We start from the raw sequence: 26,715 nt of genomic DNA on the forward strand, positions 1-26,715 counted from the left end.
TCACCCACCATGGTGACACTACCAGCACCACTATCACCCACCATGGTGACACTACCAGCACCACTATCACCCACCATGGTGACACTACCAGCACCACTATCACCCACCATGATGACACTACCAGCACCACTATCACCCACCATGGTGACACTACCAGCACCACTATCACCCACCATGGTGACACTACCAGCACCACTATCACCCACCAAGGTGACACTACCAGCACCACTATCACCCACCATGGTGACACTACCAGCACCACTATCACCCACCATGATGACACTACCAGCACCACTATCACCCACCATGGTGACACTACCAGCACCACTATCATCCACCATGATGACACTACCAGCACCACTATCACCCACCATGGTGACACTACCAGCACCACTATCACCCTCCATGGGAAACACTTGCGGCTTTAACAGTGCCTAATATGAAAATTAAACATTGTCCAAATTACCGTTGTTTGTTAGAACAGAAGAAGAGACGTAAATTATCGTACTTCAATATTAATTCAAATGTTACAGAATTGTTCCTTATAATAATAACAATATAAACAAAGTAGTTTAGAAAGTTCTTAGATGTTATGTGTAATTTTGAACTTAACAATCACTTGTTCTTCAGGAGGATGGACGGTGTTCCTCCAGAGAGACAATAGAGTTAATCCTGCGGAGAACTTCAGAAGAGACTGGGTGGCCTACAAGTATGGCTTCGGTAGCGCCTGCACAGAGTATTGGTTAGGTGAGTGGTGATGAGGCTTGTACTATCTACCCACCTTGTTGTCTCCTGCAGGCTCACTCACTCACTCACTCACTCACTCACTCACTCACTCACTCACTCACTCACTCACTCACTCACTCACTCTCACTCAATCATTCACTGTCATTTACACACATATTCTCACACACATTCAGTCACTTACCCACCCATTCACCGTAACTCATCCCCCATTTTGGGGATGGGTCCTGGTGGAGATAACCCAACTGTATATTTAAAGCGTAGAGACCGTCCTGACAGTCACCGCCGGCACGTCTGAGATGATTACCGATTCACGACGTTGGGGACAACCAGCCTGGACGTTGTCATGTGTGACACACTGACGTTGGGGACAACCAGCCTGGACGTTGTCTTGTGTGTCACACTGACGTTGGGGACAACCAGCCTGAACGTTGTCATATGTGACACACTGACGTTGGGGACAACCAGCCTGGACGTTGTCTTGTGTGTCACACTGACGTTGGGGACAACCAGCCTGAACGTTGTCATATGTGACACACTGACGTTGGGGACAACCAGCCTGAACGTTGTCATGTGTGACACACTGACGTTGGGGACAACCAGCCTGAACGTTGTCATGTGTGACACACTGACGTTAATGTCTGAGCCCTAATGGTCCTATTATTGTCCTAGGCTGGATACCTTCTGACTTATCCTCTCACTTTTACATCACTGCACAAATACTTTATTATTGACAGACTTAAGGGGATCAAATAGTTCACTCCTATAATACTGTCATCGAGACTCTTAATGTATTATTTATTCATATACACACTTCTATACTCCTATTTATACTTGTTGTAATAAAGTTCTGTGGTTTTGCAATATATTCACATATATACCAATATATATATATATATATATATATATATATATATATATATATATATATATATATATATATATATATATATATATATATATATATGTCGTACCTAGTAGCCAGAACGTCGTACTCGGCCTGCTATGCAAGGCCCGATTTGCCAAATAAGCCAAGTTTTCCTGAATTAATATATTTTCTCAAATTTTTTTCTTATGAAATGATAAAGCTACCCATTTCATTATGTATGAGGTCAATTTTTTTTTATTGGAGTTAAAATTAACGTAGATATATCACCGAAGCTAACCAACCCTACCTAACCAAACCTAACCTATCTTTATAGGTTAGGTTAGGTAGCCGAAAAAGTTAGGTTAGGTCAGGTTAGGTAGGTTAGGTAGTCGAAAAAACATTAATTCATGAAAACTTGGCTTATTAGGCAAATCGGGCCTTGAATAGTAGGCTGAGAAGAGCGTTCTGGCTACTAGGTACGACATTATATATATATATATATATATATATATATATATATATATATATATATATATATATATATATATATATATAAGAAAATATTGAATATGACATAAGGAGTAAGATCAATGACTAGCAAGAATTTTCTCTTCTTTGCTTATGTTTTTCTTCATTTCAGAAGGATCTTTAAAAATTAACAGTAAATTGGAACTTGTGATTGGATATATTGCATATATATATATATATATATAAAATGGACATACAAATTCGTATAATAAAATCAATCAAAGATATATAAGATAATAAGAATAATCAAATGATAAAATGAAAAGTTACGTTAAGACAAGTGAACAAATAACAAGTAAATAGGTGACGGAATATTGGCTTCAAGCTATCACTTCTCTTAGTACATGTAAGCCACAGCTTAGTCTACCAAGAAGACGTGTTAACCTTATGAAAGCACTGAATATTCTGAAGACTGAGGTCGTGGCGGCCCCAGACATCAAGTAGTATGGTGGGTGGAGTGCAGTTGCAGCCAGACCCATAGCCAATCAGCGAGGAGCCGGCGACAAGACAGGTAGTTTGGCGGTTTGAGGTGGAGCAGGTGTTCCTGGCTGCATACGTTTTGCGCTCTGGCAAACCTTGCTGGTGTTGTCGTTGTTGGATTTTTCTTCCATACTTGTTTTATATAGATGTTTATACCGACGTCTTTTGGAGGGAAGAGCAGGCTCAATCTCTTGGAGATTATCGTCACAACTCTCCCCCGAAGCCTGCGGTTCTGGAGGAAGTACGTCGTTATGTGGTGGAGTAATAGATGGAGTCGCTTCTACTTCATAAACTCTGGAGAGGGCATCGGCTATGGTGTTGTCAGAACCCTTGATATAGCGGATCTCCAGGTTGAAATCTTGTAAATACAAAGCCCATCGTAGAAGACGCTGGTTGGTGAATTGGGCTTGATGTAGGAAGCGGAGAGGGTTGTGGTCTGAGAAGATGGTTGTAGACCTGGCGCCTTGTAGGTACGGAGCGAAGTGTTGGAGGTTCAGGACGATGGATAGTAGCTCCTTTTCAATAGTGCTGTAGTTCCTCTGGTGTGGTATCAATTTGTAGCTGTAGTAGCTGACAGGTAGAACCTCCTCGCCTCCTTGTTGCATCAGGACACCACCAACGCCGGTACCACTGGCGTCGACATGAAGGACGAAAGGCTTGGTGATATCTGGTGAGGCGAGAATGGGATTAGAACAGAGGAGGAATTTGAGTTGTTCGAAAGCAACGGTTTGCTGCATGGTCCAATTATACCGTTGCTTGGGACTGGTTAATAGAATTAGAGGTGTGGCGACTGTACTGAAATTCCTCACAAACCTACGGTAGTAGGAGGCAAGACCAAGGAAGCGCAGGAGCTGCTTCCTGGTGGTAGGCTGTGGATACTGTTGGATGGCTTGAGTGTGTGAGTCTAACGGAGCTATGCTGCCACTCCCAATAACATGACCCAGATAACGCACTTTACCTTTCGCGAAGGTGGACTTGCCCAGGTTGATGGTGAAGCCGGCTGTCAGGAGCTTGGAGAACAGACGTCGCAGCTGGAGCAGATGTTCACTCCAGGTGTTGGAGGCTACGACGATATCGTCCAGGTAGGCGTATGTGTTATCCAAGCCCTGGATGACACGGTTGACAGCTCTCTGAAAGGTGGCCGGGGCATTACATAGTCCGAAAGGAAGGCGTTCATATCTGAAAAGTCCAAAAGGAGTGATGATGGCAGATATCTCTTTAGCGCGCTCCGTTAGACACACTTGATAGTACCCCTTAAGCAAGTCCACTTGGGACAAGTACTGGGCACTACCAATGGCGTCAAGGATGTCATCTATCCTTGGCAAGGGGTAAGCATCCTTGACAGTTATGTTGTTGAGTTTACGATAGTCAGTACATAACCGCACCTTACCTTGGGGTTTGGGCACCAAGATACAAGGTGAGGCCCAGGGGGACTCACAAGGTGTAGCCAGTCCATGATCCAAGAGGTATTGCACCTCAGCACGCATGACTTCCTTCTTGCTCGGGCTGATTCGGTAGAAGGGTTGACGAATCGGCCGGGTGTCGGGGAGCAGTTGGATGTCGTGCTGGGTAACATTACACTCTTGGGGGTCATCTCGGAACAACTCCTGATGTTCTCTGATGATCTTGACAAGAGGTGCACTAGGATTATCCTGAAAGTATTTGGGAAGATCATTAAGGATTTCGGAATTAGAAAGCGCTGACTCCTTGTCAGTGCTTTCGGGAGGAGAAGCTGGGAAGGTCTCACTGTGGATGTAGGGTTCTGTGAAGGTGGAATAGTTAATTAGGACAGTGGGAGGAGTACCATTATATTGCTTCAGGAGGATGACGTGGCACAGCTGGGTCTTCCGCCGCCTATCGGGAGTCTCTATTACGTAGTTGTTGTTATTTCTGCACTCTTTGACACGGTAGGGTCCTGAAAACCTGTTTTGTAAAGGTGAACCTGGGATAGGGAAGTATGCTAGGACGAAGTCTCCCGGCTTGAATGTTCTTACTTTGCTGGTCTGGTCGTAATGAGTCTTCATCCTCTCCTGGGCTTTCAATAGATTATCATGGGCAAAACGGTGGACTCTCTCTAGAATGTGTTGAAGGTTTTGAAGAAACTGGGGCACATTCTGATGCTCACTGAAGGTGGCATCTCTGAGAGAGTCTTTGAAAGCCTTAAGGGGAGTAGGGCACTTACGGCCGTAGAGCATCTCATAAGGAGATACTCCTAGGGACTCATTGGGGAGACTTCTGTAAATACACATTATAAGGTCGATTTGCTTATCCCAATCCTTAGAGGTTTCACTACAAAACTTTTTCAAGAGTGCTTTGATAGTCTGATGACTACGTTCAAGAGAACCCTGTGAAGCAGGATGATAGGGGCTGGACAATACCTGTTTGATGTTGAACTCCTCCAGTGTCCTTTTGAAGAGATCACTGGTGAAGTTGGTACCACAGTCGCTCTGAATCTCCCTGGGAAATCCGTATTGAGTGAAGATCTTCAATAGATGTTTTACAACCGTAGCAGCCGTGATGTTCTTCACTGGAACTGCTATGGGAAATCTGGTGATAGGACACAGGATGGTTAAGATATAGGCGTTACCTGAACTGGTCCGAGGTAAAGGACCAACACAGTCTATTATGAGTCTGTGGAAAGGTTCCGCAGGCACCTGTATGGGAATCAGTGGCGCTCTGGGAATGGAGATGTTCGGTTTGCCTGCCATCTGACATGTATGACACTGTTTTACGTACTGTTTGACGCTATTTACCATACCTGGCCAGTAGTAGTCTTGACGAATTCCATGGTAAGTCTTATTGAATCCGTAGTGGGAGAATGCTCCGTGGGCCAGGTGTAGAATAGTGGGCCGCAGGCTGGTAGGAATCACAAGTTGTTCGATGTTGGCCCAATCGTCCTCCTCCTTCAGTTTACTGGGTCTATATCTGCGGTAGAGCAAGTCGTTCTCTAGGAAGAACCCAGGAATACTGTCGGGTTGAGTCTCAGCCTGGAAAAACAATGGTGTTAAAGTAAGATCTTCCCTCTGCAACTTACGGAACTCCAACTTGGTCAGATTCGGGGGTAGTTTCTGAGGGTCTTGAGGGACAGCGGTAGCAGTAGAGTCAGCTGGCTGTGGACGTGCGGCTTGTGCACGGGTGGTCACGAGAACCAGAGGAGAAACTTCATCACTCTCTTGAACCTCTGCTGGAACATACGCTAGAATAGGGTTACTTGGCACAGAGTTACACACCTGGGGTTTGTCCATGACGATCAGGTTGGTCGGTTGCAGGTCTTCTGCCAAGTCGTTGCCTAGGAGAAGTTGCACTCCAGGCATGGGAAAAGGCTTTTCCCTGACGGCGACTTGGACTTCTCCGTTCACGTAGGGACAATCCAGGTGGACTCTGGCGAGAGGGTATGGAGTGGTAGCAGTGAGGTCAGTGATGAAGACAGTTTCTCCGGTGTAGACGATGTTGGGAACAGCCGACTTCAAGATGATCGATTGAAGAGCCGCTGGGTCCCTCAAGATCTTCAATTTGAAACGTCCCTCCGGATTTGAACCGTTGGCAGAGACAGTTCCAGTATACAGGTGGTTACTGAAAAGAGAAAGATCATTAACATTAACACCAACATTCATCACAGGCTTACCGGACTTAGGAGGAGTTGGTTTGGGTTTCTGTGGGTCAGTGGTTCCCTTGTATTCAGACTTACCACACTTGTCTATGGTATGTCCATAGAGTCTACAATACTTGCAGTACAATTGCGAGCCAGCCTGATCGGTGCTCACTTTCTCATAACTGGACCACGACTTCTTACTGGAGGATGGTTCGGGTGTCAGCCGGTGGATGAGGCTGTAAGTGTCAGCCGACTTAGCACACTTCAGGTAGTCGGTTTCTTCTTTATCTGCTAAGTAGAGACGGACAGGAGGCGGCACACGTCTCAAGAATTCTTCAACAAGCATCAGGTTGACGAGTTCTGTAAAAGTAGAGACATGTGCTGCTTCCAGCCATTTCATGAAATACCTCCGTTTTGTGTTAGCAAACTCGAGGAAGGTAGTGGTACTTGCCTTCAGGTGGTCACGGAATTTCCTTCTATAACTTTCCGTGGAAAGGAGGTAGGCGTCCAACACTGCTTGTTTCAGAGTCTGGTAGTCATTCTCAGACGCCAGAGTACTGAGTGTGACTGCAGCTCTACCTGTAAGATGGACTCTGAGAAGTGTGGCCCATTGGTCGACAGGCCAACTGAGTTGATTAGCAAGGGTTTCAAAGGTGGTAAAAAACACATCAACTTCTGCTTCTACAAAGGATGGCATTAACTTACTTGCATGTGATATATTAAAACTGACGGGAAGATTGGCAGTAGCTTGCTGGCGTTGAGCGAGGTGTGAAGTTTCCAACGTGTATTCTCGTTGACGACACTCTAGAGCCAGAGTCGCTTGTTGCTTGTCATGTTCACGTTGCATCTCCAACTCGCGTCGTTTTGTTTCAAGCTGTACGCGTTCCCGCTCCTGGAGTGTTTCAAGCTGTACTCGTTCCCGCTCCTGGAGCATTGCAACCTCACGTTCCTGGAGGGCGAGTTCACGTTCCTGCTCTTCTTTCTTCAAGGCAGCTTCACGTTCTTTGAGGGCGATTTCTTCCCTTCTTAAGGCAGCCTCACGTTCTTGTTCTTCCCTTCTTAAGGTAGCCTCACGTTCTTGTTCTTCCCTTCGTATGGCAGCTGCTTCTCTTTGTTGTTCGAGGGCTTCCCTTTGCTGCTCACGTTCAATCTTGGCCAGCTCTAGTTTGAGTTTCATCGCCGCCAAATCAGTTTTATCTGCAATATAGTAAGTTTCATGAGTTTCAGAGTCTATCTTACCTTGCTCTAAGAAATGATCCAGCAACAGGTTGTGTATGTCACTCTTGTTAGCTTGGTAGGGAACTGTTAGTTTATACTCATGTGCAAGAGTTTGTAATTCAGCTCTCTTGGCATGACTTAAAGTCCCAATTGTACCTGCTGGATCTGCACGGAAAGCTTGGAGACGAAACATGGTGAAATTAGCAAATAAATGTACACGAATATTCAGATATAGTGAATGTCAGAAACAGGACAACGTGGCAACTGATACCTATCCTGTGGGATCTTTAACAATTAAAGTTAAGAACAAGATGTTAAATGATTAATTTAAATCAAGGGCGCAGGAAATCTTGTACCCGGTACTCATGTAAGAGGATAAGGGCAAGAAAATCCTACTAACAAATGAAACAGAGTTTCGAAAACAAATGAAACAGTTAATTGCCTCAAAAGTAAAATTGGTAGTCCAAGGATGTAGGCATACCTTGCCAAGTCTCTATAGGACATAAAGCAAGTTTTTCCTACTTAAATTAATATGATACTTACAGAATTAGCGAACTTTTGTGCTCTGAAAAAGTAAGCTAATTCCCTACCGTTGTATGTATCATCATCTCTGTCTGACGTGTAGGGGTGCGAGGTGTCAACTGGTGACGAGAACTGCTGCTGAGGTCCCAATTCAGCAACTAAAGTTCGAGCTAGAGGAACTATGGCCCTCTTTGTCCTCCTACCATCAGATTGCAGAAGATTGGGTGCACTTGACCCGGGGCAGACCACAGTACCAGGGTACCAATATGATGATCTGTCAAAAATGAGAAATATCCAAGGGACAAAGATGGTAAACACGAGTAATAACACGGAGGGAGAGATGACCAATTAAGAGTATGACTGAGGCCTACAGTCACCACGTAATCCAAAGTTGTCTCACCTTCACCATATGCTACTCTCGTAATGCACAATACACCGCACCATATAAAAATGAAATTGAATATGAAAAATAGTAAAAGCTACGTTAACAAAGTTAAATACGCTTACCATTAATTACCACTTGGCACCAGTACCTGAGTGAAGCTCCTAGGACAGGCCCCCATATAATATGTGACGGTAACGCGTTGGTGTTTGGCTGTTCAAAGCTAGGGGTATGGCCTCGTCACATAGAATTAAAAAAAAATAGAAAATCTGGAACTTCGTCTGTGGTAAGGTAAGGAGAAGACACACAAAACACAAGTAAATTTTAACAATGAAATTTTAATTACGTTAAAGAAAACAAAACATGAATAAAATGGACATACAAATTCGTATAATAAAATCAATCAAAGTAATAAGAATAATCAAATGATAAAATGAAAAGTTACGTTAAGACAAGTGAACAAATAACAAGTAAATAGGTGACGGAATATTGGCTTCAAGCTATCACTTCTCTTAGTACACGTAAGCCACAGCTTAGTCTACCAAGAAGACGTGTTAACCTTATGAAAGCACTGAATATTCTGAAGACTGAGGTCGTGGCGGCCCCAGACATCAAGTAGTATGGTGGGTGGAGTGCAGTTGCAGCCAGACCCACAGCCAATCAGCGAGGAGCCGGCGACAAGACAGGTAGTTTGGCGGTTTGAGGTGGAGCAGGTGTTCCTGGCTGCATACGTTTTGCGCTCTCCAAACCTTGCTGGTGTTGTCGTTGTTGGATTTTTCTTCCATACTTGTTTTATATAGATGTTTATATCGACGTCTTTTGGAGGGAAGAGCAGGCTCAATCTCTTGGAGATTATCGTCACAATATATATATATATATATATATATATATATATATATATATATATATATATATATATATATATATATATATAGCATACGAAAGGCAACTGAGGTAGCACTTCCAGCATTCTTATCCTCATGCACAGCGGCCAACGAATTAGTTGGGAAGATCCTACCAGAGTGTATGAGAGAGACAGCGGGAACTCATGATCAAACGTTCATCGAAGCAGCCAGACAATGGGAAACCATTGCACACCCTCTACCCCGACCACAAACTCCAAAAGACCACAAGCAGGCCCACTGGGATAGCCCCACAATGAAAAAGACTGTCACAACAATGATTGAAAAAGCAGATGCTAAAAACAAAGCTCGCCTCCTAGCGGTGCCAGCACCCCATGCTGGGGATTTTTTATTTGCTGTCTCCAATGCAGCCCTGGGAACTCGCCTCAATCATGATGCTCTCCGCATTGAAGTTACCATTCACCTTGCCGCCCCCATCCTCACCAAACATAGGTGCATCTGCAGAACTGCGATGGCAGACCAATATGGTCGTCATGGTCTGGTATGTCGTATATCACAGAGTAAGAATGCAAGACATGAAGAAGTCAACAACATCATTAAGAGGAGCCTCGCCACGGTCTGCTGCCCAGCACAAAGAGAACCACACTTATTCAGACCCAACGACCCTCAGACGCACCCAGATGGGATCACCTTGCTTCCTTGGAAGGATGGTAAGCAAGTGGTGTGGGACTACACGTGCACGGCTACACTGACCAGTACCTACCTCCACTACAGCACACATGAAGGGGGTGCTGCTTCTTTCAGGGAATCACAAAAAATTGTCAAATACAGAGGTCTTGCACACTGCTACAGCTTTGTTCTGATCGGCTCGGAGACACTCGGTTCGTGGGGAAAATGTGCATTGAAGTTCTTGAAGAAATTGGGGGACAAATTGATCGGCACTACAAAAGACCATAGAGCAAAAAGTTCCTTGTTCCAGCGCCTCAGTGTTGCGATTCAGAGGGGGAATGCCTGTTGCATCTTGGGCACTAGTCCAACTTCGGAGGAATACGAAGAAGTGTTTGACTTGCAAGAATGATTGAACCTGTCTGTAACAGGTTCGTCCCTGTCACCATCTGTGACATGGACGGAGGCCTATATTACCATCTGTGACAGAGACGGAGGCCTATATTACCATCTGTGACAGAGACGGACGACTATATTACCATCTGTGACAGGGACGGAGGGCTATATTACTATCTGTGACAGGGACGGAGGACTATATTACCATCCGTGACAGGGACGGAGGGCTATATTACCATCTGTAACAGGGACGGAGGACTATATTACCATCTGTGACAGGGACGGTGGACTATATTACCATCTGTGACAGGGATGGAGGACTATATTACCATCTGTGACAGGGATGGAGGACTATATTACCATCTGTGACAGGGACGGAGGGCTATATTACCATCTGTGACAGGGATGGAGGACTATATTACCATCTGTGACAGGGACGGAGGGCTATATTACCATCTGTGACAGGGATGGAGGACTATATTACCATCTATGACAGGGACGGAGGCGGTGCACCAGTTGACGCAGCCCTCGCCCCAGACAGTGCGTCTGGCCGCCACCAACAAGCAGGATTATTGGGAGACATTGCCCATCGAACACCGCTGGGCGCTCTGGTCCACCTTCAGCGTCGCCAGCGAGAGTACCGGGTGAGTATGGCTCCTTCCCTCTGTTGTTACTGTTGCTGCTGCTGTTGTTAATTTCGCTGCTGTTGTTACTAGTCGACAATTGTCTACAAATCCTCTTGACCGCCATTTATGTCCAACATTCTTCTTGGTCTGGAGACCAAAAAGTCTTGGTCTGAAGTTCAAGAAGAGTGCTGATGACCAAGAAGAAGATTCGCACATATGATCTAAGTCTTCCTAAGACTAAGTTAAGGGTACTTTGAAGCGTTTATATTAGTACCACTCATCCAATATTATTTTCTCCTGCATTAAGAAAAATACGAACATTTGCATAATGACGAATTCTGATATATGATTTACTTCGATATGCACATTATGTAAAATATATAAATACCTTACTACGGCCATGTCAGTGTTCAAAACGTGCAGTCTATTAGAGGACTCTTCTCTCTCCCTGGTGTTCTCAATCTGATACAACCCAGACATGTTGTTGTTGTTTCAGATTTAGCTACTCAGAACGAAGTGTCTTTGTAGCACGGGCTATGGTGAGCCCGTAGATGAGTTTGGTTATACGCGATAACCTTGTTTCTGTGATATTTGGGGGTAAGTTTAAAATGGAGGAGAGGATTCCTCCTTTTTCCCTGCTTATTTATCGCTTCTGTTTTAGTGCACTGGTTTTAATCTTGTTTTATTAACATTATCTTGGTGGCAGAAGTAGATGCAGAATGCTCACTAATGAGTCCCATTCCTCAACGGCTTTTCTAATCATTGTAGTCGCGGTGGAATGTGCATCTAATGCAGCTGCTGTCGTTGGATTAATGCTCAGTTTGATGTGCAGGGCTTCAGTACCTTCACATTCCAGTAAGTAGTGCAATAGTGGCGCCTCTGCTTCAGTTTCACAGATGTGACACTCTTTAACTATTGGGTTCATTACCTCCCAGCAGCACTTGTAACCAAGTCTGAGTCTGTGTATGGCTACTGCAATGTCTCTGGATATCTTTTTGCCAGGATTGAAAGAGGAGTAACCAGTGGCTTGTTCGTACCATATCGCAGTGGATCTTCCATCTGCAACTTTGGCTGTGTGGCGACTTTTGATAGTTGAGAATATTTTCTTCTTGATTTGGTCCTTTATCTGTGGGAAACTTGGAGGTATTTGAACCTGTACAACAGGTAGAGCAGTGGCAGTTTTTGCTAGTGAGTCTGCCTTTTCATTACCATCTATGCCAATGTGACTTGGTATCCAATTTAGGGTGATTGACAGCCCTCGATTATGGGCTTCTTTTCCTATATGTTGAATTTCTGTGAGGAGTTGAATATTATCTCTGTGCTGACTGGATAACAATGCCTGGAGCGAAGATTTAGTCTGTATGAATGATGACACATTGTAAATTATTCTCAATTGTATAGTTTATTGCCTCCTTCAGGGCATATAATTCTGTTTGCAATGTTGAGCACCCACTATTCATGTTTCAGCAAGCTTCATGGTTGGTAGTGTAAACTGCTGCCCTGGCAGAACCTTTTTCTTGATCAAGTGATCCGTCTGTGAAGATGTGAGTCGTTGTGGGTCTAGAGATAGTTTCCATTTGTTGTTCTATTACTTCCTTGAGCCTCTGCGGTTCACATGCTAATTTTTTAACTGGTAATCTTTCAATGATTATCTTTAGATTCGATTCTTCTCATGGAGGAGGCTGTCGAAAGTGTTGATATGGTCTATCTTCACCTTTGTTTTTAATGGTCTATTTTAGGTCCATTTTCTCTAAAATCTTGACCACATTATCCATCCATGAGCTTGTTCTATAACCCAGACATGATATCCCAGACTATATACACACCAAATGAGATGTACGGAGGTCATAAATCGAAGATTTATGTTACTAGTTTAGCAGTTACAAACCGTCGGGAAAACCAGTACTGTAAAAACCATGGACTCAATGAGTTCTCTATAACGGAAAAATGGACAATCTCAAAATTATACAATGGAATATTCAAGGATTCAAAAGCAAAGCACAAACACTCAGAGCAGTGCTTCTTAAGGACAGTATTGATATTGTTCTACTCCAAGAAACACTCACCAGGACTGGCAGAAATATCAATATCCCAGGATATCAAGGATACAACTGCCCTATGACACAAGGTGGCACAAGAGGCATTTCAATTCTAGTAAGAAATCATATCAATGCCACGGCAATCACAGACCTGCCCAACTGTGGCGAGAACGTCGAAATTATGGAAGTTAAGCTCACTATGAGGAACTCAACGCTGTCCATCTTCAATGTATACAAGAGCCAGAGGGAACATGACATTGATCTCTCAACAATCTTTGAAATAGCAGTCACTACACCTACTATCATTTCTGGCGACTTCAACGCTCATAGTGAATTACTTCTTGATTCACCAAGAACTGACGCCAACGGAAGACATATTGAACACCTTTTGGATAAAGTGCCGGAAATCAGTCTGCTTAATTCGACGGAACCAACCCACACTGGTGGAGGAAAGTTGGATCTCACGTTTGTTTCCACCAGTATTTATGAGTTGTGTCATTGATCAGTGGATCATGTTCTGACCAGTGACCACTTTGCTACAAAAACAGTTATTAATATAACACTACCTCCTAGACCTCCAGCTCCCGAGCCCGGATGGGACGAAGGCAGGTTGGGCGAAGTTTCAGGAAACTCTCGAAACTTGGCACCAAAACTAAACTCCTCCTGGCAATACCGAAGAAATGGAAAAAATATTTAGTAAATGCAATACATAGAGCAGCAAATCACGCCAACCCCAAGAGGAAAACAATTACCCAACAACACAAGGACCATTGGTATTACTGTGATAGGATCAAAGAGCTGCATAACAGACTAAATCGAGCACGAAAGAATTTCAAAAGAGATAGAACCGAAGCTAATCTAGGACTTCTTAGAGCTGTCCGAGATCATGTGCACGAAGAAACAGCAAAAATCAGAGAAGAAAAATGGCTCGAGTGGTGCGCCAAGCTAAATCAGCATGCATCGTTGGGCGACATCTGGAGGCAGATCAACAAGGCCAAAGGAAAATCGCCTCCTGCTCCGCCGCACCATGTTTATCCAGAGCCACAAGCAGAAAGGTTAGCAAATCTATTTGCTTCAAGAGTCAGTTCCACTCAACTTCCTCATGCAACTCTGACATACCAACAAAGACTTAAGCAGCAAGATGGAAAAAAAACAGATGATGCTTTAGCCTTACCTGACGAACTAGATCAACCTTTCAATCTGAAAGAACTCAGAAGTGCTACAAAGAAAACTAAAAATACAGCTCCAGGCGAGGACAAAATCACTTACAACATGCTAGCAAAGCTAGGAGAAAAGGGTGAAGAAGCCTTCTTGAATCTCATCAACAGAGTATGGGTGATAAGAACCCGACCACTCTCTTGGAACAGTGCAATTATAGTTCCTATTCCAAAACCTGAAGACCCAAGAAATCCAAGACCCATCTCATTAACAAGCTGTCTGGCCAAAACTGCAGAAAGAATGGCCCCTAATCGAATTGAATGGAAACTCAATCCATTACACCAAAATATGTTTGCTTACAGAAAAGGTGTTGGGACCACAAAATGCCTTACCTCCCTCCTGGATCAAATCAATGACAAACCTGGAATCCTTATTTTCCTAGACCTTGAAGAAGCTTTCGAGTTAGCCAGTGCTCCAGCTACACTGTGCTGCCTTGTGGAAAAGGAAATCAAAGGACACGCTCTTGCTTTTGCGAAAGGAAGCCTGCTTAACCGAGAAGCTAAAGTCAAATTCCAAGGAAAAACATCGACCTCAAAGATGCTGGAAAATGGAACTCCGCAGGGAGGAATACTAAGCCTCTTCCTCTTCAACTGTCTCATGGAACCATTTATGAAGCTCAAGCTACCAAAAGCCAAAGTTCTTAACTATGCAGACGACTTTGTGGTCATCATAAAATGGCAAAGGTGCAAGGAACCATGCACAAAAATGCCTAGATATTATCAGCAGGGAAGCGGAACGCATAGCAGTGAAAATAAACAGCAATAAAACAAAAGCAATGGCCGTTAAAATGAGAACTCAAGACATCAGACTGGCAATACAAGGACAAGAAATTGAGTGGGTTACCTCTTTTCAATACCTTGGAGTCATAATAGACAACCAGTTGAAATTCACTCAAGAAATTGCATATCTTCGGCAACGCTGTTAAGCCAGAAACTCAGCTTTGCGCTTCCTGACCAGTCTAAGAGAGGGTGCATCTCTACCAGTACTCAAAATGTACTACGTTCAAGCAGTTAGGTCACTCATCGACTATGCTGCTCCTGCTCTTACATCCCTCAGTGATAACCAATGGGAGAAACTGGAAGTGTCTCAAAATGATGCTCTGAGAACAATGCTGGGAGCACCTATATGGACGCGTAGCGGAAACAAATTTACCAGCATTAGAAAACAGGATGAAACAAAGGATAGCCACCATAATAGGAAAACTTACTGGAACAACCGCCAGACTGTCAATCAAAGACAGGATACAGAAATCCTTTCAGAAAAACCTACAGTATAGAACAAGCTCATGGATGGATAATCTGGTCAAGATTCTAGAGAAAATCTACCTGAAATGGACCATTAACAACAAAGGGAAAGATAGACCATATCAACACTTTCGACAGCCTCCTCCATGGGAAGAATCGAATCTAAAGATAATCATTGAAAGATTACCAGTTAAAAAATTAGCATGTGACCCGCAGAGGCTCAAGGAAGTAATAGAACAACAAATGGAAACTATCTCTAGACCCACAACGACTCACATCTTCACAGACGGATCACTTGATCAAGAAAAAGGTTTTGCCAGGGCAGCCGTTTACACTACCAACCATGAAGCTTACTGAAACATGAATAGTGGGTGCTCAACATTGCAAACAGAATTATATGCCCTGAAGGAGGCAATAAACTATACAATTGAGAATAATTTACGATGTGTCATCATTCATACAGACTAAATCTTCGCTCCAGGCATTGTTATCCAGTCAGCACAGAGATAATATTCAACTCCTCACAGAAATTCAACATATAGGAAAAGAAGCCCATAATCGAGGGCTGTCAATCACCCTAAATTGGATACCAAGTCACATTGGCATAGATGGTAATGAAAAGGCAGACTCACTAGCAAAAACTGCCACTGCTCTACCTGTTGTACAGGTTCAAATACCTCCAAGTTTCTCACAGATAAAGGACTAAATCAATAAGAAAATATTCTCAACTATCAAAAGTCGCCACACAGCCAAAGTTGCAGATGGAAGATCCTCTGCGATATGGTACGAACAAGCCACTGGTTACTCCTCTTCCAATCCTGGCAAAAAGATATCCAGAGACATTGCAGTAGCCATACACAGACTCAGACTTGGTTACAAGTGCTGCTGGGAGGTAATGAACCCAATAGTTAAAGAGTGTCACATCTGTGAAACTGAAGCAGAGGCGCCACTATTGCACTACTTACTGGAATGTGAAGGTACTGAAGCCCTGCACATCAAACTGAGCATTAATCCAACGACAGCAGCTGCATTAGATGCACATTCCACCGCGACTACAATGATTAGAAAAGCCGTTGAGGAATGGGACTCATTAGTGAGCATTCTGCATCTACTTCTGCCACCAAGATAATGTTAATAAAACAAGATTAAAATCAGTGCACTAAAACAGAAGCGATAAATAAGCAAGGAAAAAGGAGAAATCCCCTCCTCCATTTTAAACTTTAACCCAAATATCACAGGAAAAAGGTTATCATGTATAACCAAACTCAATTACGGGCTCACCATAGCCCGTGCTACATGGACACTTCGTCCTAAGTAGCTAAATCTGAAACAACAACAAGTTACAGGGAGGATGTAATTAAACAAATAGTAAAACTCAAACCAAACAAATCTCCAGGATAATGGAGGAAGTGTTTGCCAGGGTGCTTAAACAATGCAAAGAGGAGCTTTTGCGAGCTACTGTCTACCATATATAATAAATCAATAGTCGAGTAAAGTGCCAGAACCATGGAAGGTTGCTAATGTGGTACCACTTTTTAAGATAGGAGATAGATCACTTGTGTCACACTATCGGCCAATTAGCCGATAGTTTTAAATTAGCCAACTGCAATCGACAATAAGAACGTATTGTAATAACTCGCCTTGTAATGTCTCGACCGCGCACCCCGCTACTACCACTGAGCTAACCGTGCACTCTCCGCTCTTTCTATGGTAATAACAGATGCTATATCGATCATGTAAGATATTAACACTCGGGCCGTCATACGAAGACGTAAACCAGTAAACAGAGGAGAGAGAGAGAGAGAGAGAGAGAGAGAGACAGGAAGAGTGAGGCAGAGCGAGGCAGAGCGAGAACGAGAGCAAGAGTGAGGCAGAGCGAGGCAGAGCGAGAACGAGAGCAAGGGAGGGAGAATGAGAGCAAGGGAGGGCGAGGGAGAACGAGAGCGAGGGAGAGTGAGACTCTAGAGAGGGAGAGAGGGACAGAAAGATAGAGATAATCGTAGTCACAGCCTATCGTATGAGTTACCGAGGGACGCTGCCACCACCCTGAGTTACCGGACAGGGGACCGGAGTGAGGTTCGTAGGTCTTGCAGATGGAATAACCTACCAGGACAGGTGTAGGGGACAATTGAACGGTACAAGGATCCTGGCCTGTCACTCGAATAATCCTGACCACTTGGGAACTATAGTGTACACAAGAATAAGGCGGGACACACCCAATACTAACACCTCAACACGGAAGACGAATGGGGGGGAGGAGTACTGGATAATTAAGGACACTAGGTCACTAGGGCAAAGGGGGACGGTAGGCCCAATATCACTAAGGCAAGGAACCATTAATACACATTTAATAACACTTAACAATATATGACTTTATTTGAAATAATTAAATAAGACACTCTCTAACTATATTCCCTACTAGAGGCCATGAGTACTGAATGAGGTGCTTTAGTACAAGAGAGCCGTACTTACTCGTATGTTGTTCCACAGTTTTCCTGGAGATGATGTTCCTTCCCCGAGTCCACACACACCGTCCTCCTGGGCTGCGCTCACTCTACTGTCTCCTCCATGATCTCCTGCTCCTCAGCTGAACATGAGGGTTTTGCATTTGATGTTTAGTGGTTAATCCCTGAAGATTATCATGACGGCATCAACTCTGACCTCTTTGTGATTTGATGCCATATTATAAAATGGATATAAATTCACTTGAACGTGTCCAGCGTAGGATGACTAAGTTAATTCCCCAAATTAGAAATCTTTCATATGAAGAAAGATTAACAAAGCTTAAGTTGCATTCACTGGAACGGCGAAGAGTTAGGGGTGACATGGTAGAGGTTTACAAGTGGGTGAATGGACATAACAAAGGAGATATTAATAGGGTATTAAAAGTATCAACACAAGACAGAACACGAAACAATGGGTATAAATTGGATAAGTTTAGATTTTGGAAAGACTTGGGTAAATACTGGTTCAGTAACAGGGTTGTTGATTTGTGGAACCAATTACCGCGTAACATGCTGGAGGTGGGGTCCCTCGATTGTTTCAAGCGCGGGTTGGACAAGTATGTGAGTGGGATTGGGTGGTTATAAATAGGAGCTGCCTCTGCTATGCGAACTTCATAGTTTGTTTTTGCTTTCTTTATCTCTTTTTTAGTATTTCTACCCAGTTGTAAGAATTCCTGTTCTAAACTGACTTCCCCATTCTTAATCCTTTTGTACCACGCTCTCTTTTTACCAATAAGGTTCTTCAGATCCTTTGTTATCCACTTTGGATCATTAGTATTCGATCTATTCAATTTATATGGTATACTACATTCCTGGGCTTCGCTTAGAATATTTTTAAATAGGTTATATTTTGAGTCCACATCGAAAACCCCTTTTACGTCACCTATCGCTGGGTTCACGTCTAGCTCTAAGACCGGCCCACACCCCATACCCAAGACTTTCCAATTTGTTTGACTCAATAAATTTCTTAGGTTATTGAAATTAGCTTTTCGAAAATCAGGTACTTTAACAGAATTTTCTCCTACAGATCTACTCCATTCTATGCTAAATCTGAGTTCTTTGTGATCACTGTTCCCTAGCTCACTCCCTATTTCTATGTCCTTAATTTGTGTTTCCCTGTTAGTTAACACTAAACTAAAAATATTATTTTCCCGTGTTGGTTCCTTAATGTGTTGCGTAAGAAAGCAATCGTCAATTAATTCTAGAAAATCTTCTGCTTCACTATTCCATGTTTTGTTCAACCAGTTTATTCCAATAAAATTAAAGTCACCCATGACATAAATACTGTTAGATCTAGATGCTCTAGATATTGCATCTTATAGATGCTTTGCTTCCATTCTGTCTAAATTTGGAGGCCTATATATAACTCCTATTATAATATTATTTGCTGTTTCGTTAAATTCTATCCAAATAGTTTCTGTGTGTGGCTCAGACTTGATTTCCTCTTTGAGACTACATTTCAAATTGTCCCTAACGTATATGGCTACTCCCCCTCCTCGTCTAATATATCTATCTGTGTGTCTGTGTGAAATAGTTTAAATCCATTTATTTGATATTCAGCTAATAGTTCTTTTAGAGCTACTGTTTGTGCTGCTGACTGTGGTGCTTGTAGTGCTACTGTTTGTGCTGCTGACTGTGGTGCTTGTAGTGCTACTGCTTGTGCTGCTGACTGTGGTGCTTGTAGTGCTACTGCTTGTGCTGCTGACTGTGGTGCTTGTAGTGCTACTGCTTGTGCTGCTGACTGTGGTGCTTGTAGTGCTACTGCTTGTGCTGCTGACTGTGGTGCTTGTAGTGCTGCTGCTTGTGGTGCTTGTAGTGCTACTGCTTTTGCTGCTGACTGTGGTGCTTGTAGTGCTGCTGCTTGTGCTGCTGACTGTGGTGCTTGTAGTGCTACTGCTTGTGCTGCTGACTGTGGTGCTTGTACTGCTACTGTTTGTGCTGCTGACTGTGGTGCTTGTAGTGCTACTGCTTGTGCTGCTGACTGTGGTGCTTGTAGTGCTGCTGCTTGTACAGCTACTGCTTGTGCTGCTGTCTGTGGTGCTTGTAGTGCTACTGCTTTTGCTGCTGACTGTGGTGCTTGTAGTGCTACTGCTTTTGCTGCTGACTGTGGTGCTTGTAGTACTGCTGCTTGTGCTGCTGACTGTGCTGCTTGTAGTGCTACTGCTTGTGCTGCTGACTGTGGTGCTTGTAGTGCTGCTGCTTGTGCTGCTGACTGTGGTGCTTGTAGTGCTACTGCTTGTGCTGCTGACTGTGGTGCTTGTACTGCTACTGCTTTTGCTGCTGACTGTGGTGCTTGTAGTGCTACTGCTTGTGCTGCTGTCTGTGGTGCTTGTAGTGCTACTGCTTGTGCTGCTGACTGTGGTGCTTGTACAGCTACTGTTTGTGCTGCTGTCTGTGGTGCTTGTAGAGCTACTGCTTTTGCTGCTGACTGTGGTGCTTGTAGTGCTGCTGCTTGTGCTGCTGTGGTGCTTGTTGTGCTGCTGACTGTGGTGCTTGTAGTGCTACTGCTAGTGCTGCTGACTGTGGTGCTTGTACTGCTACTGCTTGTGCTGCTGACTGTGGTGCTTGTAGTGGTACTGCTTGCGCTGCTGGCTGTGGTGCTTGTAGAGCTACAACTTGTGCTGCTGACTGTGGTGCTTGTAGAGCTACTGCTTGTGCTGCTGACTGTCGTGCTTGTAGTGCTACTGCTTGTGCTGCTGACTGTGGTGCTTTTAGAGCTACTGCTTGTGCTGCTGACTGTGGTGCTTATAGTGCTACTGCTTGTGCTGCTGACTATGGTGCTTGTAGTGCTACTGCTTGTGCTGCTGACTATGGTGCTTGTAGTGCTACTGCTTGTGCTACTGACTGTGGTGCTGACTGTGGTGCTTGTAGTGCTGCTTCTTTTGCTGCTGACTGTGGTGCTTGTAGTGTTGCTGCTTGTGCTACTGACTATGGTGCTTGTAGTGCTACTGCTTGTGCTGCTGACTGTGGTGCTTGTAGTGCTGCTGCTTGTGCTGCTGACTGTGGTGCTTGTAGTGCTACTGCTTGTGCTGCTGACTGTGGTGCTTGTAGTGCTGCTGCTTGTGCTGCTGACTGTGGTGCTTGTAGTGCTGCTGCTTGTGCTGCTGACTGTGGTGCTTGTAGTGCTGCTGCTTGTGCTGCTGACTGTGGTGCTTGTTGTGCTAATGCTGCTGCTTGTGCTGCTGACTGTGGTGCTTGTAGTGCTACTGCTTGTGCTGCTGACTGTAGTGCTTGTTGTGCTAGTGCTGCTGTTTGTGCTGCTGACTGTGGTGCTTGTAGTGCTGCTGCTTGTGCTGCTGACTGTGGTGCTTGTAGTGCTGCTGCTTGTGCTGCTGACTGTGGTGCTTGTAGTGCTGCTGACTGTGGTGCTTGTAGTGCTGCTGCTTGTGCTGCTGACTGTGGTGCTTGTAGTGCTGCTGCTTGTGCTGCTGACTGTGGTGCTTGTTGTGCTAATGCTGCTGCTTGTGCTGCTGACTGTGGTGCTTATAGTGCTGCTGCTTGTGCTGCTGACTGTGGTGCTTGTAGTGCTGCTGCTTGTGCTGCTGACTGTGGTGCTTGTTGTGCTAGTGCTGCTGCTTGTGCTGCTGACTGTGATGCTTGTAGTGCTGCTGCTTGTGCTGCTGACTGTGATGCTTGTAGTGCTGCTGCTTGTGCTGCTGACTGTGATGCTTGTAGTGCTGCTGCTTGTGCTGCTGACTGTGATGCTTGTAGTGCTGCTGCTTGTGCTGCTGACTGTGGTGCTTGTAGTGCTGCTGCTTGTGGACACTGTTGCAATACTGGCGACTTATTTTCTCTCCATTTCATCAAATTAGTAATTATCCAACACATATATATATATGTAATTTTTATTTCTATAGAATTTCCAAATGATTGCCTACGACATTTACCTGTGAGTTCCAAACACAATTGTATCTGGTACCATTCTCTGTCTCATTCCTTGTACCAGGTACCTGCACCTCTAGCTATATGTTGCCTGGTACCTCTCTCATCTCCTTCCATGGACCAGGTACCTGCATCTCTAACTATGTGTTGCCTAGTACCTCTCTCATCTGCTACCAAAGACCAGGTACCTGCACCTATAACTATGTGTTGGCTGGTACCTCTCTCATTTCTTACCATGGACCAGGTACCTGCACCTTCAACTATGTGTTGCCTGGTATCTCTCTCATCTCCCACCATGGACCAGGTACCTGCACCTCTAACTATTTGTTGGCTGGTACCTCTCTCACCATCTATTATGGACCAGGTACCAGCTGCTGGTGGACGGGTACCAGGGAAGGAGTACCATGGGAGACGTCCTTGTACAACATCACAACCTCAGTGGAATGAAGTTCTCCACCATCGACAGAGACAATGATGGCCTGAAAGGTAAGTTTGGTCTTCACAGATGACGTCGTGGGGCGAGGATATTGTCTTTATTGTCCGCCATTAACAATATATTCCTGTAGGAACTATTGTTAACTTTCTCCTTTAAGGGACCATTTGTATAATATAATAAAGTTAATGTTATCACTTGATGATTATATTAGTGCACGACGGGGATAATGACCTTAACAAACACCTGAACCAGGAAGACCATTGTTTGTTCATCCTGGCTTGTGCACTCACCTATTTGTGCTTGCGGGGGTTGAGCTTTGGCTCTTTGGTCCCGCCTCATGCCTGTGTGTGTGTGTATGTGTGTGTGTTTGTGTGTACGTGTATGTTATTGTTTGAGTGCCTGAGTGTGTGTGTTTGAGTACCTGAGTGTGTACTCACCTATTTGTGCTTGCGGGGGTTGAGCATTGGCTCTATGGTCCCGCCTCTCAACTGTCAATCAACTGGTGTACAGATTCCTGAGCCTACTGGGTTCTTTCATATCTGCATTTAAAACTGTGTATGGATTCAGCCTCCACTAAGTCACTGCCTAATGCATTCCACCTGTTAACTCTGACACTGAAAAAAGTTCTTTCTAACGTCGCTGTGGCTCATTTGGGTACTCAGTTTCCACCTGAGTCCCCTTGTTCGCGTACCACCAGTGTTGAATAGTTTATCCTTGTCTACCCTGTCAATACTTCTGAGGATTTTGTAGATAGTGATCATGTCTCTCCTTACTCTTCTGTCTTCCAGTGTCGTAAGGTGCATCTCTCGCAGCCTTTCCTCGTAACTCATGCCTCTTAGTTCCGGGACTATTCTAGTGGCATACCTCTGAACTTTTTCCAGCTTCGTCATGTGCATGACAAGGTACGGGCTATATGCTGGGGCCGCATACTCCAGGAATGGTCTTACATATGTGGTATACAAGATTCTGAATGATTCCTTACACAGGTTCCTGAATGCTGCTCTAATTTCAGCCAGCCTCGCATATGCCGCAGAGGTAATTCTTTTTATGTGGGGTTCAGGAGACAGGTTTGGGGTGATATCAATTCCTAGATCTTTTTCTCTGTCCGTTTCATGAAGTACTTCATCTCCTATCCTGTATCCTGTGTCTGGCCTTTTGTTTCCGCCACCTAGTCTCATTACTTTGCATTTACTCGGATTGAACTTGAGCAGCCATATGTTGGACCATTCATTCAGTCTGTCCAGGTCATCTTGTAGCCTCCTACTATCCTCCTCTGTTTCCATCCTCCTCATTTTGTTTATCTCATCAACAAACATTGAGAGAAACGAGTCTGTACCATCTGGGAGATCATTTACATATATCAGAAACAGTATAGGTCCAAGGACTGACCCCTGCGGGACCCCTGCGGGACTCCACTTGTGACGTCTCGCCAATCTGAGACCTCACCCCTCGCAGTGACTTGCTTTCTTCTATTGCTTAGGTACTCCCTTATCTAATGGAGTACCTTCCCTTTCACTCCAGCCTGCATCTCCAGCTTTTTCACTAGCCTCTTGTGTGGTACTGAATCAAAGGCTTTCTGGCAATCCAAAAATATGCAGTCTGCCCTTCCCTCTTTTTCTTGACTGATTTTTGTTGCCTTGGTCGTAGAATTCAATTAACCCTGTGAGGCAGGACTTATCATCCCTGAACCCATGTTGATGCTGTGTTACAAAGTTCCTTCGCTCCAGATGTTCCACTAGCTTTCTTCGCACAATCTTCTTCATCAGCTTGCATGGTATGCAGGTTAGGGACACTGACCTGTAGATCAGGGCCTCCTGTCTATCCCCTTTCTTGTATATCAGGACTACATTAGCTGTTTTCCAAATTTATGGCAGTTCCGCTGTTGCCAGTGATTTGTTATACACTATGCAGAGAGGCAAGCACAGTGTTTCTGCTCCTTCCTTTAGTATCCAAGGGGAGATTCCATCTGGGCCTAAAGCCTTTGTCACATCCAACTCTAGTAACAACTTCCTTACTTCCCCACTGGTAATCTCAAACTCGTCTAGTGGTTCCTGGTTAACTATTCCCTCTCTTATCTCTCTAATTTCTCCTTCCTCTAAGGTGAAGACCTCCTGAAATTTCTTATTCAGTTCCTCACACACTTCATTGTCATTTGTAGTGAATCCTTCTGCCTCTATCCTTAATTTCATTACCTGTTCCTTTACTGTTGTTTTTCTCATGATTTGGCTGTGCAAAAATTTAGGTTGAGTCTTTGCCTTGCTCGCAATGTCATTTTCTTATTGTCTTTCTGCCTCTCTTCTCATCCTGACATATTCGTTCCTGGAACTCTGATATCTTTCTCTGCTCTCAAGTGTCCTGTTTTTCCTATAGTTTCTCCACGCGCCCTTACTTTGCTGCTTAGTTAGCCTACATCTCTGATTAAACCATGTTTTTTTTTTATCTTCATTTCGTTGTCTTCCCTTTGGACTGGGACAAACTTGTTCGTTGCCTCCTAGAACTTCTGCGTGATGTAGAAGTGTGTTGTGCGTTTGTGTGTACGTGTATGTTATTGTTTGAGTGCCTGAGTGTGAGTATGTTTGTCTTTTCGTGTATGTTATTGTTTGAGTGCCTGAGTGTGTTTGTGTGTACGTGTATGTTATTGTTTGTGTGCCTGAGTGTGTGTACTTACCTAGTTGTACTTACCTAGTTGTGGTTGCAGGGGTTGAGCTCTGGCTCTTTGGTCCCGCCTCTCATCTGTGAATCAACTAATGTACAGGTTCCTGAGCCAACTGGGCTCTTGCTCATATCTACACTTGAAGCTGTGTATGGAGTCAGCCTCCACCACATCACTTAATAATGCAGTCCATTTGTCTACTACTCTGACACTGAAAAAATTCTTTCTAACGTCTCTATGGCTCATTTGAGCACTCAATTTCCACCTGTGTCCCCTAGTGCATGTGTCCCTTGCGTTAAATAGTCTATCTTTATCTACCCTATCATTTCCTCTGAAAATCTTGTATGTGGTGATCATGTCCCCTCCTCTAACTCTTCTGTCTCCCAGCGACGTGAGGTTTAATTCCCGTAGCCTCTTCTCGTAGCTTATACCCCCTCAGTTAGCTTAATTCCCCTAGCGACCTCTCCTTGCTCTATTGTGAAGAAGTCCTGGAACCTCTTTTTTTTTTTTAGATATATACAAGAGTTGTTACTTTCTTGTACAGCCACTAGTACGTGTAGCGTTTCGGGCAGGTCCCTGGAATACGATCCCCGCCGCAAAGAATCGTTGTTACAACCAAGTACCCATTTTACTGTTGAGTTAAACAGAGGCTACAGTTAAGGATTTGTGCCCAGTAAATCCTTCCCGGTCAGGATACGAACCCATGACAAAGCTCTCGCGGAACTCCAGGCGAGTGTCTTACCACTAAACCACGGGGACTGGTTGTTGAACTCCACATGAACTCCTGTTGAGTTCTTCACACACCTCTTTGTCATTCTCTGTGTACCTGTCTTCACCCATTTTAAGTTTCATCATCTGTTCCTTCATTGTTGTTTTCCTTCTGATGTGACTGTCTAGTAGCATTGGTTCGGTCTTGGCTTTATTAGCTATATCATTTTCATACCTTTTCTCAGCTTCTCTTCTCATATTAACATACTCGTGCCTGGTTCTCTGGTATCTCTCTCTGCTTTCTGGTGTTCTGTTATTTCAGTAGTTCCTCCATGCTCTTTTGTTCAGTTCCTTTGCTTTCATACATGCCCTATTAAACCACGGCTTCTTCTTTTGTTCTCGGTTTTTTCCTATCTGGCTGGGATAAACCTGTTTACTGCCTCCTGACACTTTTGGGTGACATAGTCCATCATATTTTGTACGGACTTAGTTCTGAGCTCTTTATCCCATGGTATATCCCTTAGGAATTTTCTCATCTCATAATTTCTCTTTCAGTACGAAAACCCTTTGTTTCCCAGTTCTTTTTTTTCGGGGGGAGATAATTCCTAGCTCTACCAGTTACTCAAAGATCAATACACTGTAATCATACATTCCCAAGGGGGTTTCCAACTTAACTTCCCTTATATCCGAGTCATTTATTGTAAATATCAGATCAAACATAGCTAGTTCATCCCCTCCTCTCATTCCTGTCAGTCCATTTATGTTTTGGCTTAGAAAGTTTCTTGTTGCTACGTCCAGCAGCTTAGCTCTCCATGTGTCCAGTCCTCCATGTGGGTTTCTGTTTTCATAATCTATCTTCCCGTGGTTGAAGTCTCACATGATTAGTAGTCTGGATCCGTTCCTGATTGCTACAGAAGCTACTCTATTATATTGATGGTGGCCATGTTGTTCCTATCATATTCCTGTCTGGGGTCTTCTGTCGTTTGGTGAGGGGTTATATATGACTACTACTTTAATTGTTTGTCCTCCAATTCCTATGGTAATACTGCACATACTGCACTATTATCCACATACTGCGTCCTCCACATACTGCAGATGACTCTTCCTTTTTAAAATAACCTCCGTGGTCTCGTTTGCAAACACTAT

The 26,715-nt window shown here is 44.1% G+C and overlaps 1 protein-coding gene across 1 annotated transcript in view; it reads left to right on the top strand.

Moving 5' to 3' along the window:
- The window catches only part of LOC123772632 (uncharacterized), a 155,724-nt gene extending 132,522 nt beyond the window's left edge, over nt 1-23,202 (top strand). The window contains exons 6-9 of the mRNA XM_069303718.1: nt 631-747; nt 10,756-10,903; nt 22,137-22,258; nt 23,195-23,202. Of these exons, the coding sequence (XP_069159819.1) occupies nt 631-747; nt 10,756-10,903; nt 22,137-22,258; nt 23,195-23,202 (395 nt within the window). The remainder of the gene's footprint in view (nt 1-630; nt 748-10,755; nt 10,904-22,136; nt 22,259-23,194) is intronic.
- The last annotated feature ends 3,513 nt before the right edge of the window (nt 23,203-26,715 follow it).

This window comes from Procambarus clarkii, chromosome 50, assembly GCF_040958095.1.
Source record: "Procambarus clarkii isolate CNS0578487 chromosome 50, FALCON_Pclarkii_2.0, whole genome shotgun sequence".
NCBI lineage: Eukaryota > Metazoa > Arthropoda > Malacostraca > Decapoda > Cambaridae > Procambarus > Procambarus clarkii.